This window comes from Carlito syrichta, unplaced genomic scaffold, assembly GCF_000164805.1.
Source record: "Carlito syrichta isolate Samal-C Ts95f unplaced genomic scaffold, Tarsius_syrichta-2.0.1 Scaffold303646, whole genome shotgun sequence".
Classification (NCBI taxonomy): Eukaryota; Metazoa; Chordata; class Mammalia; order Primates; family Tarsiidae; genus Carlito; species Carlito syrichta.
Window position 1 is genome coordinate 25,365 of NW_007247742.1, and position 13,747 is coordinate 39,111.

A 13,747-nucleotide genomic window follows, 5' to 3' on the forward strand; every position below is an offset into this window, starting at 1 on the left:
GAGCCCAGCAGGTCGAGGCTGCAGTGGCTGGGAGTGGCCACTGCACTCCAGTCTGGGCGACAGAGTGAGACTCCAACTCAAAAAAAAGAAAAGGGAGGGAGAAATGGAGGCTGGTCTTCCTACAAAAGGGGGTTAGTCAGCTTGGGGCCAGGGCCAGGTCAAAGTTTAGAGTCATTGCTGCAGCTGGAGACAGTCTCAAGGATTTTATTTTTTTGAGTTGGGGGGCTCTCACTCTGTCTCCCAGGCTATAGTGCAGTGGCACGATCACAGCTCACCTCACTAGCCTCAGCTTCCCGAGTGGTTTGGATTATAGGCATGCACCACCATGCTCAGATAAATCTTTTATCTTTTGGAGAGACGAGGTCTGGCTATGTTGCCCAAGCTGGTCTCAAACTCCTGAGCTCAAGCAACCTTCTTGCCTTGTGTGGTTTGGAGCCAGTGTTGGATTGGGATGGCTTTAGGGTTATAGTTGGAGGTTGGTTGAGCGTTAGGGTTAGCATTGAGGTGGGCTCAAGCTAGGGGTCAGATTTGGCCTTGGGGTTGAGATCAGAGTTAAGTTTGGAGTCAGTATTAGATTCAGGGTTGAAGTCAGAGCGAGGCTTGAGGCCAGTGTTTGGTTTGAGGTGGTGTCTGGTTTGACCTTGAGGTTGGGGTCAGAGTAGGGTGAGGTTTGGCATCAGCACTGGGATTGGGGTTGGGCTCAGGTTTGGGATCAGGGGTGGGTTTGACAGTGGACCTGGCTGGGATTTAGAGCCAGGCTTTGGCTTGTGTTGGGGGTTGGGGCCGGGGAGGGACATAGCTTCCAGCCACCTGCGTCTCTTCCCAGAATTTCATCACAGCCAAGCAGTACCCACCAAGCACACAGGTGGAGGTGCAGAATGATGGGGCTGAGTCAGCCATCTTTCAGCAGCTCTTCCAGAAGTGGACAGTGCCCAACCGGACCTCAGGCCTGGGCAAAACCCACACCATGGGCTCTGTGGGTAAGGATCGGGCTGGGTCAGTGCGGGAGCCGGGGTCCAGGAGGAGGGCCAGGAGAGCAACCTGGCCCATCTCCTGCCCTCCTTCTCTGATGTTCTCCTTCCTTGCACACTTTTAGCCGGTGGGTAGGGATACAAGAGAACATGAACGAACTCAAGAGTTGTCACAGGAACGGAGCCGAGAAGGACCTACTTTTCGTTTGGGACGGGGTCGGGCTTCCCTGGGAACCAGACAGCTTCAGTCTCTCACCAGACAATATTTGCTGAGGGCAAGCTCGGCACCAGGCACCTGGGGGAGGATAAAAGGGGCTCCCTGCTGAGCTCGGAGACAGGGTCAGTGCTTGCAGTCTGAATGCTGCAGGGACAGGGTGGGGAAGACAGCTGAAGCTTTTCTCTTGTGCCTCTCCTGGTTTCCCTGAGAGGCATGGATAAAGCAGGCATCTTAGGAGCAGGCTGATATGGTTCTATGTGATAGCTCTAGCTGGGCAACCTTGGGTAGGCTACTGAGTCTTTCTAGCCTCGGCTTCCTCATCTGTAAAACGGATCTAAGAATTGTAGTCATCTCTCAGGGCTGTTGTGAGGACCTAGAGGACCTCAGCTAGTGACAACTGGTGTCACGATTCCCCCCACTCCAGCCAAGGTAGAGCAGGTGAAGTTTGATGCCACGTCCATGCATGTCCAGCCTCAGATGGCTGCCCAGCAGAAGATGGTAGACGACGGGAGTGGGGAGGTGCAGGTATGTGAGGGGGCAGGCCCATGCTGGGTGGAGCAGGGATGGTGGAACCTGTCTTGAACCTCACGCCAGCATGCTACCGGCCCCAGGTGTGGCGCATTGAGAACCTAGAGCTAGTGCCTGTGGATCCCAAGTGGCTAGGCCACTTCTACGGAGGCGACTGCTACCTACTTCTCTATAGCTACCTCATTGGCGAGAAGCAGCACTACCTGCTCTACATTTGGCAGGTCAGACCCCTCCCTGTCCCGCCCAGAGCACAGCCCGCTCCGCTCCCCTCTTCACCATTCTCTGGCCAAGTGGATCACCCATGGGTTGCATACCTCTGGAGATGGGGAGCTCACCCCTTCAAGAGGCAGCCTGTTCTATCTTGGGACTGCTTTGGCTGTGGGATCCCACGGAATCCTCCCAGCTACAACCCTTCTCCTTTTGGTCCTGAGTCTCCCTTCCCATTTCCATCGTCTTCTGCACATTCTCACTGCCTGCTGTGTCTGTGGGTTTTTGTGTCTAGATGTGAGGGATCAGGGAGGTGCTTGAGTGCTGGGGGTGAGTGGTGTGGTGCCCATGGTGACTCCCTGAGGACGGAGCAGAAAGGAGGAGAGGAGGTTTGGGGGGTCAAGGCGGGGGTGGCAGGTGGGGCTGGGCTGGGGCTGAATAAGACAGGTTTGGAGCTGGGATCAGAATTGAGGTCTGGGTTAGGTTGGGGTTTGGGCTGTGTCCGGGTTTGGGGCCAGGTCAGAATTGGGGAGGAAACTGTTGCTGAGGCGGAGGGTGGGGTCAGAATGGGGGGCTGACCCCCTCCCACCCCTTCCCTCCTATTCCTCCCCAGGGCAGCCAGGCCAGCCAGGATGAAATCACAGCCTCGGCCTATCAAGCTGTCATCCTGGACCAGCAGTACAATGATGAACCCGTCCAGATCCGGGTCCCAATGGGCAAGGAGCCGCCCCACCTTATGTCCATCTTCAAAGGACAAATGGTGGTCTACCAGGTGTGGCTGCTGGACTGAGGCATCTGGCAGTACTTACTGAGGCAGGGCGACATCCAGGAGACAGGGAAGGGAACATGTGGTCAGGGTGGGGCTTGGGGTGAAGCCCATTCTTCATGGGAGAGGACATGGGAGGCTCCATTACCTGTGAGGAACTGGTAATAGAAACAGCCACTGGGTTACTTTAGAAATACATGTAAGCTGGTTGTAGTGGTTCACGCCTGTAATCCCAGTACTTTGGGAGGCTTGAGGCGAGGAGATTGCCTGAGCCCACAGGTTCGAGACTAGCCTGGGCAATATGGCGATACCTTGTCTCCACAATAAATCAAGAAATTCGCCGGGCATAGTGGCGCATGCCTGTGGTTCCAGCTATTTGGAAGGCTGAGGCAGAAGGATCACCTGAGCTCAGCAAGTCAAGGCTGCAGTGGCCGTGAGTGTGCCACTGCCCTCCTGCCTGTGTGACAGAGTGAGACTCCTACTCAAAAAAAAAAAAAAAAAAAGGCTGGGCTCAGTGACTCAGTCTGTAATCCCAGCACCTTGGGAGGCCATGGTGAGTGGATTACCTGGGCCTGCAGGTTCGAGACCAGCCCGGGCAACTTGGTGAGACCGCCTACAATAAATAAAAAAATTAGCTGGGCGTGGTAGCATGTGCCTGTAGTTCTGGCTGCTTGGAAGGCTGAGGTGGAAGGATCACCAGAGCCCAGCAGTTCGACGCTGGGGTGGCCGTGCATGAGTGTGCCACTACACTCCAGCCTGGGCAGTGGAGTGAGACTCAACTCAAAACAAAAAAAAAAAGAAAAGAAATACATGTAATAAATGCTCACTATATTGCAAGCACTGTCTGCCCTCCACATCCCAAGTCCTTGAATATTCTATATGAAAAGGGAAGTTATTTTGGATAGATTTGCCTAAATGATGCTCCTTTGCAAACCACATGGGTGCCTTCTAACATAATGAAATAGACATCTCATTTAGGCAATAATCTGCTTATTGAGCACCTACTAAGTACACAGTCCTTTGCAATTCCCCAAGCAAGACAAATGGCATGCTAATACAGTTTACCATCTTGTTGGGAGAGGACAGTCGCGTCACTGTGCGTGAGCAGTGAACTAACTGTCTAAGGCACTGTGTGGTTAAATGCCAGAGATAAAAGCTGGGTTGAAAGGGGAGCCGGAGAACAACCATCTAGTAGAGTCTACAGAGTTCATGGAGGAAAGAGAGTTTGGGGGAGGTCTTGACATTTGGGAGAGTTGAAGAGCTTAGCCTAGGTAAAATGAGGGCATATAATGCAGGGGGCCAGCCAGGACAAAGGCGGGGGAAGCCTCTGTGGGGAACAGCGAGAAATCTGGTTGAGCTAAGCTGGAGTTTGGGGTTATGGCTGTGTCCAGGGTAGGGTGAAGACAGTGGAGGGTTTGGAGAGAGCAGTGAATCTGCAAAGGCAGTTTGCATCTCATCATGGGGGAGTCTCAAATATTCAGCCGAGGAGCTGGGTTTTAGGCTGTAAGCAGCAGGGAGCCACTGAACATTTTTGAGCACAGGAATGCCGTGGTGCCAGCAATCTTTTGGAAAGACCATTCTGGTGATGGTGCCTCAGGGAAGCTGTAGGGGCAGGCAGACCCCGCTCTGATCTTTCTCCCCTCTGGTTCTCTTTATGCCTTTCTGCTCCCCCATGGTCCTGTTGACTGACTGACGCCTGTGCCCCTCTCCCTACCTTCTCCCCACACCTGCAGGGAGGCACCTCCCGAGCTAACAACTTGGAGCCTGTGCCCTCCACGCGGCTATTCCAAGTCCGGGGAACCAGCGCCAACAACACCAAGGCCTTTGAGGTTCCAGCCCGGGCCGCTTCCCTCAACTCCAATGACGTCTTCATCCTCAAGACCCCATCCTGCTGCTACCTATGGTGTGGGAAGGTGTGTGCAGGGCCTAGAGGCCTCCCCATCCCCAAGTGGGTCCCAGGAGCCCCCCAGTCTCAGAGATCTGGGTTGGGGTGGGAGCCTCTGGCTGACTGAGTCCTGCCTGCTCAGTTTTCAGCTGCCCCTGGAGCCTAGTCTCTCCCTCCTCTGCAGTTCTGGGTCTGTCTCTCTGTCCCATCGCTGACCATCCGTAGACTCTTTGCCTCTGTGTCTGAATCGGTCTCTTTCATTCTGTTTGTCTCTGGCCACCCCTCTCTGTTCCAGGGTTGGTCTGTCTTTATGTCTTGGGCTGCCTCTCACTACCCTCTGCCTGTCACTGCCTCTCCCTTTGTCTCTTTCATCGTCCTCTTGGAGTCCTTCTCCCACGCTCTAAGAAGACTATAGACTCTTATCTCCTCTGCAATTTTTGGAGTGTTAAGGACAGAGGAGAGGATGGGAGAACTGTCCCTGAATGGTCTGTGTGCAGAGGGTCCTGATTTAGGAGGGCCCCCTCAGAATCTAGAACTCTGGGAAGTTAATGGGACAGAAGGATGGGGGTAGTGGTGACACTAGAAATGGTCCCTTCCAGCTCAGCAGGTCCCCCCCACCAACCCCACTTTTCCCAGGGCTGCAGTGGAGATGAGCGGGAAATGGCCAAGATGGTTGCTGATACTATCTCCCGGACGGAGAAGCAAGTGGTAGTGGAAGGGCAGGAGCCAGCCAACTTCTGGATGGCCCTGGGCGGGAAGGCCCCCTATGCCAACACCAAGAGGTAACTCTCAGGTCTCTCTCTCTCCAGCTCACCTGATGAGGCTGGGGAGCCTCCTAGCATCTCCACCCCTACTCCCAGCACCTGCAGTAGGCATGGGTTGAGGACTCTGTGTACCAGGCACTGTGCTAGGCCCCCCGGGCTACAAGATAAATAAGGGGCTGCCACGCCCTTGGAGCCTTTTGGCACAGGGGCTGTGTCTGTGTTGTTCACCACAGTATGCCCAAGGCCCGGTGGGGGGTTTCCTTGGGAAAGGAAGTTCATAGCCATAGGAGACAGCTCAAAGAGAAGGCCAGGGCCAGAGGTGTGCCTTTCAGAAAAAAGTTGCCAGAGCTCAGCCCCTGCCTATAGGTGCTGACAGAGGCCTGGGATGCTGGGGAGCACCAGCCATAAATCCTCTTTCACATGAATTTTCTGGCCGGACACGGTGGCTCACACCTTAATCCCAGCACTTTGGGAGGCCGAGGTGAGAGGATTGCCTGAGCACATTGGTGAGACCTCATCTCTACAATAAACTAAGAAAAATTAGTTGGGTGTGGTGGTGTGCACCTGTAGTTCCAGCTACTTGGAAGGCTGAGGTGAAAGGATTACCTGAACCAAAGTCGAGGCCGTGGTGGTGCATGCCACTGCACGCCAGCCTGGGTGACAGAGTGAGGCGCCAACTCAAAAAGATAACGAAAAACAAAAACCAAAACCAAATTATTTTTCTAAAGAATATCCATGATCCACAATTCCCCAGTTCAAAAGCAAAAAGGGCATCAGGAAGAGTAGAGGGAAGATATCAGGAAAAACTAGCAGGGCACTGGAATGCACTGAGGATTTCTCCCTTGGAGCACTCTTGGCCTTTCCATGCCAGAGCCCTGCCCTCAGAGTTCTGTGTCCTCATCCTCCTTTCCCTGCACCTTTCTCCAGACAATGCAATCTTCTCTCCGTCCTGCAGACTGCAGCAAGAAAACCTGGTCATCACTCCCCGGCTCTTTGAATGTTCCAATCAGACTGGACGCTTCCTGGCCACAGAGATCTTCGACTTCAGTCAGGATGACTTGGAAGAGGATGATGTGTTTCTGCTAGATGTCTGGGACCAGGTAGGACCGAGGGCCTGGGGATCCTCCTATCCACCCATCTCTATCCCCAGGGCCAAGAAAGAATGGCTTCAGGGTTAGGTAAGTGTCAAGGTGCACTTCGCCCCCATATGCTTTCTCCCTGGGAATGGTATCATGCTCACCGGGAGCCTAAGAAAGAAGGAAGGTGGGGAGGAACATGCTGAGGGCCTGCTGGGCAGGATGTATTCTTCATCTTCGAAGTCTTATTTATTTATTTTTTGAGTCGGAGTCTCACTCTGTCGCCCAGACTGGAGTGTAGTGGCCCCTCCCGGCCACCGCAGCTTCCACCTGCTGGGCTCTGGCGATCCTTCCGCCTCAACCTTCCAAGTAGCTGGAACTACAGGCACACGCTACCATGCCTGGCTAGTTTTTTGATTTATTGTAGAGATAAGGTCTCACCAAGTTGCCCAGGCAGGACTCGAACCCACGGGCTCAGGCAATCCACTCACCTCAGCTTCCCGAGGCCCAGGATTACAGGCTGAGCCACCGAGCCTGGCTCGAAGTCTTATTTATTGCACATGTCAGCAAGAGTGTTTTTGAGGTTCTTGGGCTCTGGAAAGGTGAGGGTGACACATTTGCAGAATATCCAAGTAGAAGGCGTCTATCCAATCTCCTCCTTTTCCAGATGCAAAAGCAAGGCCAGATGGGGACTACCTTAGGCCATTTGGCTGGGCAGTGGCAGGGTCAGGGGCAGTGAGGACAGGAAGGACTGATCGAGCTCCTGGGATTCCCAACAGGTCTTCTTCTGGATCGGGAAACATGCCAATGAGGAGGAGAAGAAGGCCGCAGCCATCACTGTGCAGGAATATCTCAAGACCCACCCTAGTGGCCGTGACCTTGACACCCCCATCATTGTGGTGAAGCAGGGACACGAGCCCCCCACCTTCACAGGCTGGTTCCTGGCTTGGGATCCCTTCAAGTGGAATGTGAGTGGCCCAGCCCAGAACGTCCTTCTCGAGGTGGCTTCTTCATGGCATACCCGGGAGGGCAGGGCTGACTCCCACAGGCTCTTCTGTCCTTTTGGGATACATGACCTGCTGATTTATAAAGGGGTAGAGAGAGGCGGTTTAGAATAAAAAATACAGCTGCAGTATGATCATAAACCCCCTGGGGAAGAAGTCTATCAAAAACCAAGGCTAATTACAGTGCTTCTTTGGGTGCTCCATTGAGCTCAAAACTGCTGGATATTATAGGTAAGAGATATATTGACTATTTGAATTATTTTTTTTCTTGAGTTTGAGTCTCACTTCATCGCCCTGACTGGAGTGCAGTGGCACGCTCCCAGCCATTGCAGCCTCGACCTGCCGGGCTCCAGCGATCCTTCTGCCTCAGCCTTCCAAGTAGCTGGAACTACAGGCGCGCACTACCACGCCGGGCTAATTTTTGCTTTATTGTAGAAATGAGGTCTCGCCAAGTTGCCCAGGTGGGTCTCAAACCCACGGGCTCAGGCAATCCACTCACCTTGGCCTCCCAAAGCGCTGGGATTACAGGCTGAGTCACCAAGCCAGGCCAATTATTTGAATTTAAAGTAGGCTTGATGCAGTGGCCCACACCTATAATCCCAGCATTTCAGGAGGCTGAGGCAGGAGGAATGCTTGAGCCCAGGAATTTGACAATATATTGAGGCCTCCTCTCTACAGAAATCAAAAAATTAGCATGCATATGGTGGCATATGTCTGTAGTCCCAGCTACTTGAGGAGGCTGAGGCGAGAGGATTGCCTGAGCCCAGGAAGTCAAGTCCACAGTGAGCTGTGATCCTGCCACTGCACTCCAACCTGGGTGACAGAATGAGACTCCAACTCAATCAATAAAAATTAAACAAAATTCAATTCCTTACTAGTCATTTTTTTATTTGAGACAGAGTCTCACTCAGTCACCTGGGCTGGAGTGCAGTGGTGTGATTATAGCTCACTGTAACCTCAAACTCCTAGCCTTAAGCAATCCTCCCTTTTTAGCTTCTTGAGTAGTGAGGACTAGACACATGCCACTACACCTGGCTAATTTTCAACTTTTTTGAGAGGTTGGGGGGAGTCTTGCTATGTTGCCCAGGCTGGTCTCGAATTCCTAGCCTCAAGCAATCCTCCTCCTTCAGTCTCCCAAAGTGCTAGGATTACAGGTGTGAGACACCACACCTGGCCAGCTAGCCGTAATTTGAGTGCTTAGTAGCCACATGTGGCCAGTGACTACTGTCTTGGAAAGCACAGACAGGAACATTCTCATCACCACACCAACTTGGTGGATTCTTGGTGTTGGTGGAAAGGAAACATGTCTGTTCAAAAGGACTGATAAATGTCTTCCTGGCACTCAATTCTAAACAAAAAGGGTCATATATGCAGTCCTTACTTGAGGGACAGCACGCCACATTTCCACAGGATGCTTCCCTAGATAGAAGCAGAGGGCAGGGACCCAAAATGGAGCTCACCGAAGGTTTTCTGCAGGAAGCAGGATGGCCAGGTAGTATGAGGCGCAGTCTGGTGGTTCCAGGTGCTCTAAATTGACACAGCAGAAGGGTTTAGGGAGATAGCTTAACTTCCTTAAATCTGGTGTTTGTTTTCTTGCTTTATTTTGTTTTTTGAGTTGGAGTCTCACTCTGTTGCCCAGACTGGAGGGCAGTGGCCGCTCCCAGCCACCGCAGCCGCGACCTGCCAGGCTCCGGCGATCCTTCCGCCTCAGCCTTCCGAGTAGCCGGAATTACAGGCATGCGCTACCATGCCCAGCTGATTTTTTGATTTATTGTAGAGATGAGGTCGCCCTGCCCAGGCGGGTCTTGAACCTGCGGGCTCAGGCAATCCACTCACCTCAGCCTCCCAAAGGCGTGGGATTACAGGCTGAGCCACCGAGCCCGGCTTCAATCCACTTTAGTACCCCTAAGCCAACAACTTTGGCAGCCCTACCCTCACCTCAAGTTGGTACTGGCTTCTTTCTCAGCCTCCATTCATTCATTCATTCATTCATTCATCATAACATAAGTGAGCTTCAGGTATGGAGGTGGCTCCTCAAGAACCATGGCCCCTTGACTCCCCTGCAGCAGGCTCTGATCCCCAGGACCCCTGCATTACCCTGAGTCTACACAACATAGACTGGGCTCTCAACACTGCCTGTAGCTGCTGGCATTGGGCTATGTGAGTAGGAACAGATCCTAATCCTTTTCAGTCCCATGTCAGGCTGAGCTGGGACAGATCAACAGCCTGCCCTGCCCTTTTTTGATCTGGCAGCTTTGTTGGCAGCAAAGGGCTCCCAAACCTCACCATCTAACCTCCTTCTTCAGGGCCCCTACTCCAGTCTCAGCTGGAGCTTGCTCTTTTTCTTCTTACTAGGCCTCAGACCAGCTTTCCTTTCATCCCCGAGAGAAAAATGGCCTTTCATGCCCCTTGCTGAGACCCGTTATTACTTTATATGCAGGAGGACACCAAATCCTATGAGGACCTGAAAGCGGAGCTCAGCAACTCTACGGACTGGAGCCAGATCACTGCTGTGAGTCCAGGGCAGGGTGGTTGGGCCCTGCAGTGGCCAGCTGGCAGTCAGACCCATGGGAGCCGAGAGCCCTTGAGAAGATGCCAGTGTTCCGTGCTTTCCTTCCCATTTCTCCCCACCTCTCATAGAAGCACTTGCTGTTAACTCCAGTGCCTGTAGCAGCTGTGTTTCCTTCATTTCCTGGTGAAATGGTTCCCAAATTGTATCACGTATAGGAGTCTGGGTGACAGGGGAAGGGAATGAGGGAGAAACATATTAAAATGCAGATTCCGCCAGATGCGGTGGCTCACACCTGTAATCCCAGCATTTTGGGAGGCGGAGGTGAGAGGATTGCTTGAGCCCAGGGGTTCGAGACCAGCCTGGGCAACATGGTGAGACCTCATCTCTATAATATGTTTTTAAAAATTGGCCGGGCTCGGTGGCTCAGCCCGTAATTCCAGCATTTTGGGAAGCCGAGGCAAGTGGATTTCCTGAGCACACAGGTTCGAGACCCCACCTGGGCAACTTGACGAGACCTCGTCTCTACAATAAATAAAAAATTAGCCGGGCGTGGTAGCTCAGCCCGTAATTCCAGCATTTTGGGAAGCCGAGGCAAGTGGATTTCCTGAGCACACAGGTTCGAGACCCCACCTGGGCAACTTGACGAGACCTCGTCTCTACAATAAATAAAAAATTAGCCGGGCGTGGTAGCTCGTGCCTGTAGTTCCAGCTACTTGGAAGGCTGAGTAGGGAGGATTGCCTGAGCCCAGCAGGTGGAGGCTGTGGTGACCATGAGAGTGCCACTGCACTCTAGCCTGGGCAACAGAGTGAGACTCTGACTCAAAAAACAAAAACAAACAAAAACCCAAAATAAAACAAAATGCAGATTTCAAGGCCCTGCTATTTTTTTGAGTTGGAGTCTCTCACCCTGTCACCTCAATAAACTCAACAACAACAAAAAAAACTCAACTGACACTCAATAAACCCTTCTTGGTGGACTGACAGTGCAGACTTGCAAGTATAGATAGGTCAAGGCTAAGTGAATTTATGCATGAATTTTCACAACAGATAAGAGAGACAGGGTCATAAATATCCAGACTAGATCTCGAATTCTGAGGAAGCCATGAAAAACTTCATAAGTCATTGAACATAATAGTCATTTTGCACCAACTGACTGGCTGGATACAGACCGCTAAGCTCTGTGTTGTGTTCTTGTGTGTGTGGCAGGTGGGGCAGTTTCGGGGAGGCTTCTTGAAGATGGTACGCGAGAATCAATGTTGACCTCAGAGAGAAAGGCAGCCTGGAAGGAAGCCACACAGTAGCCTAAGTAACCATTTGTTTCCTTTTCTTCCCTAGGAGGTCACAAGCCCCACAGTGGACATGTTCAATGTTAATACCAGCCTCATTTCTGGGCCTCTGCCCATCTTCCCTCTGGAGCAGCTGGTGAATAAGCCTGTGGAGGATCTCCCTGAAGGTGTGAACCCCAGCAGGAAGGAGGTGGGTAAGATTTTCACAGGAGGAGAAAGAAGTTACAGCTTGTCCATTTGTTGGACAATCCTAGTTGGCCCCCAGATTGGGCTATGCATGTGATTAGGTTCTGGTGATGCCCTGGTGAACAAGACAGACCAGGTCCCACCTTCATGGCTTCTTACATTCTGGGAGGACAGAGATCAGAGATGCCTGATTACAGGGTTATTTAATCTTAGAGACAATAAGTGACAGAAAGGTGAAGTACAGGAGCCATGAAGAATGTTACTAAAAGGAGCCTGATTTAGCCAGAGATTTCCTTTTGCAAGGTGAATAGGAATTACTGAGGCAAAGTGAGTCAGTCCTGGAGAAGGGACAGCAAATGTGAAACCTGGAGGCAGGAATAAGCACAGCTGAGGGAAGGGGTTGCTGATGGAGGCGAAACTGCAAGGTGGCCAGAGTGGCTGCAGTGTGGCCAGTTGGGGAATGAGCGAGGTGGAACTGAGCAGTGCCTTTTATCCCAGGTATCTATCCTGACAATGAAAGGGAGCCATTATGGGTGAAGCCAGTGTGGTGGCTCACACCTGTAAAAAAAAAAGATCAGCTGGTGTGGTGGCTCACGCCTGTAATCCCAGCACTTTGGGAGGCAGAGGCAAGAGAATTGCCTGAGCCCAGGGGTTTGAGACTAGCCTGGGCAACTTGGTGAGGCTTCATCTCTACAATAAATCAAAAAATTAGCCGGGCGTGGTGGTACACACCTGTGGCTCCAGCTACTTGGAAGACTGAGGCGGAAGGATCATCTGAGCCCAGCAGATCAAGACTGCGGTGGCTGCGAGCGTGCCACTGCACTCTAGCCTGGGCAATAGAGTGAGACTCCGACTCAAAAAAAAAAAGTCACTATAAGTGCAGTGGTTTAGTCTATACTCCTAGCATTTTGGGAGGCTGAGGCAGGAGGATTGCTTAAGTCCAGGAGATCAAAACCAGCCTGGGCAACATACTGAGACCTCGTCTCTTAAAAAAAAAAAGCTGGGAGTGATTGTGTATGCCTGTAGTCCCAGTTACTCAGGAGGCTGAGGCAGGAGGATTGCTTGAGCTCAGGAGTTTGAGGCTGCAGTGGGCTATGATACTGCCACTGTGCTCCAGCTTGGGCGACAGAGCAACACCCTGTCTCTTAAAAAAAAAAAAGACAACTATAATTGCTCAGTGAAGAATAGACCAGAAGCTGGCAAAAGCAGCCATAGGGAGACCAGTTAGGAGAGAGTGTTGGTGCTGTCAGACTGAGAGGTAGGTGGGAACCTAGTATAGGTCAGGGTGAGGGAGGTGGAGAGAAGACGGCTTAGAGAAATATTTTGGAGGTAAAATCAATGACACTTGGTCTTTACTGGATAAAGAGTATGAGAGAGAGGAGTTTTCATTCTCCAAGAAAGCAAACTCAGGGTCAGACTGAGCTCAGGGAAGGACAATCATGAGTTGAGTGGTAGCTATATCCTTTGAGGCACCTGGAAGACATCCAGGTGAGATACATGTTCAATGGGCAGGCAATTCAGAACACTAGGGCGGAGGTACAAATCCAAGACCCATCAGCATATGGTCCTTCTGGTTAACTGCAGTGGCAGGCCTGTATGGATTGCTTGGGGAGAGAGAGCACAGCAAGAAGAGCTTGTTAAAAATATTTCTTAGCCGGCTCGGTCTATAATCCCACGCTTTGGGAGGTTGAGGTGAGTAGATTGCCTGAGCCCGCGGGTTCGAGACCCACCTGGGCAACTTGGCGAGACCTCATCTCTACAATAAATCAAAAATCATCCGGGCGTGGTAGCGCGCGCCTGTAACTCCAGCTACTTGGAAGGCTGAGGCGGAAGGATCGCTGGAGCCCAGCAGGTTGAGGCTGCGGTGGCTGGGAGCATGCCACTACACTCCAGCCTGGGCAACAGAGTGAGACTCCAACTAAAAAAAAACGACATTTCTTTTTTTTTGAATCGGAGTCTCACTCTGTCGCCCAGACTGGAGTGCAGTAGTACAATCGTGGCTCACTGCAGCCTTAACCTCCTTGGGCTCAGGTGATCCTCCCAACTCAGCCTCCCAAGTAGCTAGGACTACAAGCATGTGCTACCATGCCTGAACAATTTTTTTCCGAGTTGGAATCTCACTCCTTTGCCCAGGCTGGAGTGCAGTGGCACGCATGCTCATGGCCATCCCAGTGTTGACCTTCTGGGCTCCAGCGATCCTTCCGCCTCAGCCTTCCAAGTAGCCGGAACTACAGATGCATGCTACCACGCCTGGCTATTTTTAAATTTTATTTTATTTTATTTTTTTGAGTTGGAGTCTCACTCTGTTACCCAGGCTGGAGGGCAGTGGCATGCTCCCGGCCACC

General features: G+C 52.0%; 1 protein-coding gene across 1 annotated transcript in view; it reads left to right on the forward strand.

The window, feature by feature from the left end:
• The window catches only part of VIL1 (villin 1), a 33,168-nt gene that overhangs the window by 14,350 nt on the left and 5,071 nt on the right, over nt 1–13,747 (forward strand). Inside the window, exons 10-19 of the mRNA XM_008058846.2 lie at nt 827–980; nt 1,613–1,713; nt 1,800–1,937; nt 2,537–2,695; nt 4,423–4,602; nt 5,211–5,356; nt 6,294–6,438; nt 7,194–7,382; nt 9,862–9,930; nt 11,266–11,406. Coding sequence (XP_008057037.1) covers nt 827–980; nt 1,613–1,713; nt 1,800–1,937; nt 2,537–2,695; nt 4,423–4,602; nt 5,211–5,356; nt 6,294–6,438; nt 7,194–7,382; nt 9,862–9,930; nt 11,266–11,406 — 1,422 coding nt within the window. The remainder of the gene's footprint in view (nt 1–826; nt 981–1,612; nt 1,714–1,799; nt 1,938–2,536; nt 2,696–4,422; nt 4,603–5,210; nt 5,357–6,293; nt 6,439–7,193; nt 7,383–9,861; nt 9,931–11,265; nt 11,407–13,747) is intronic.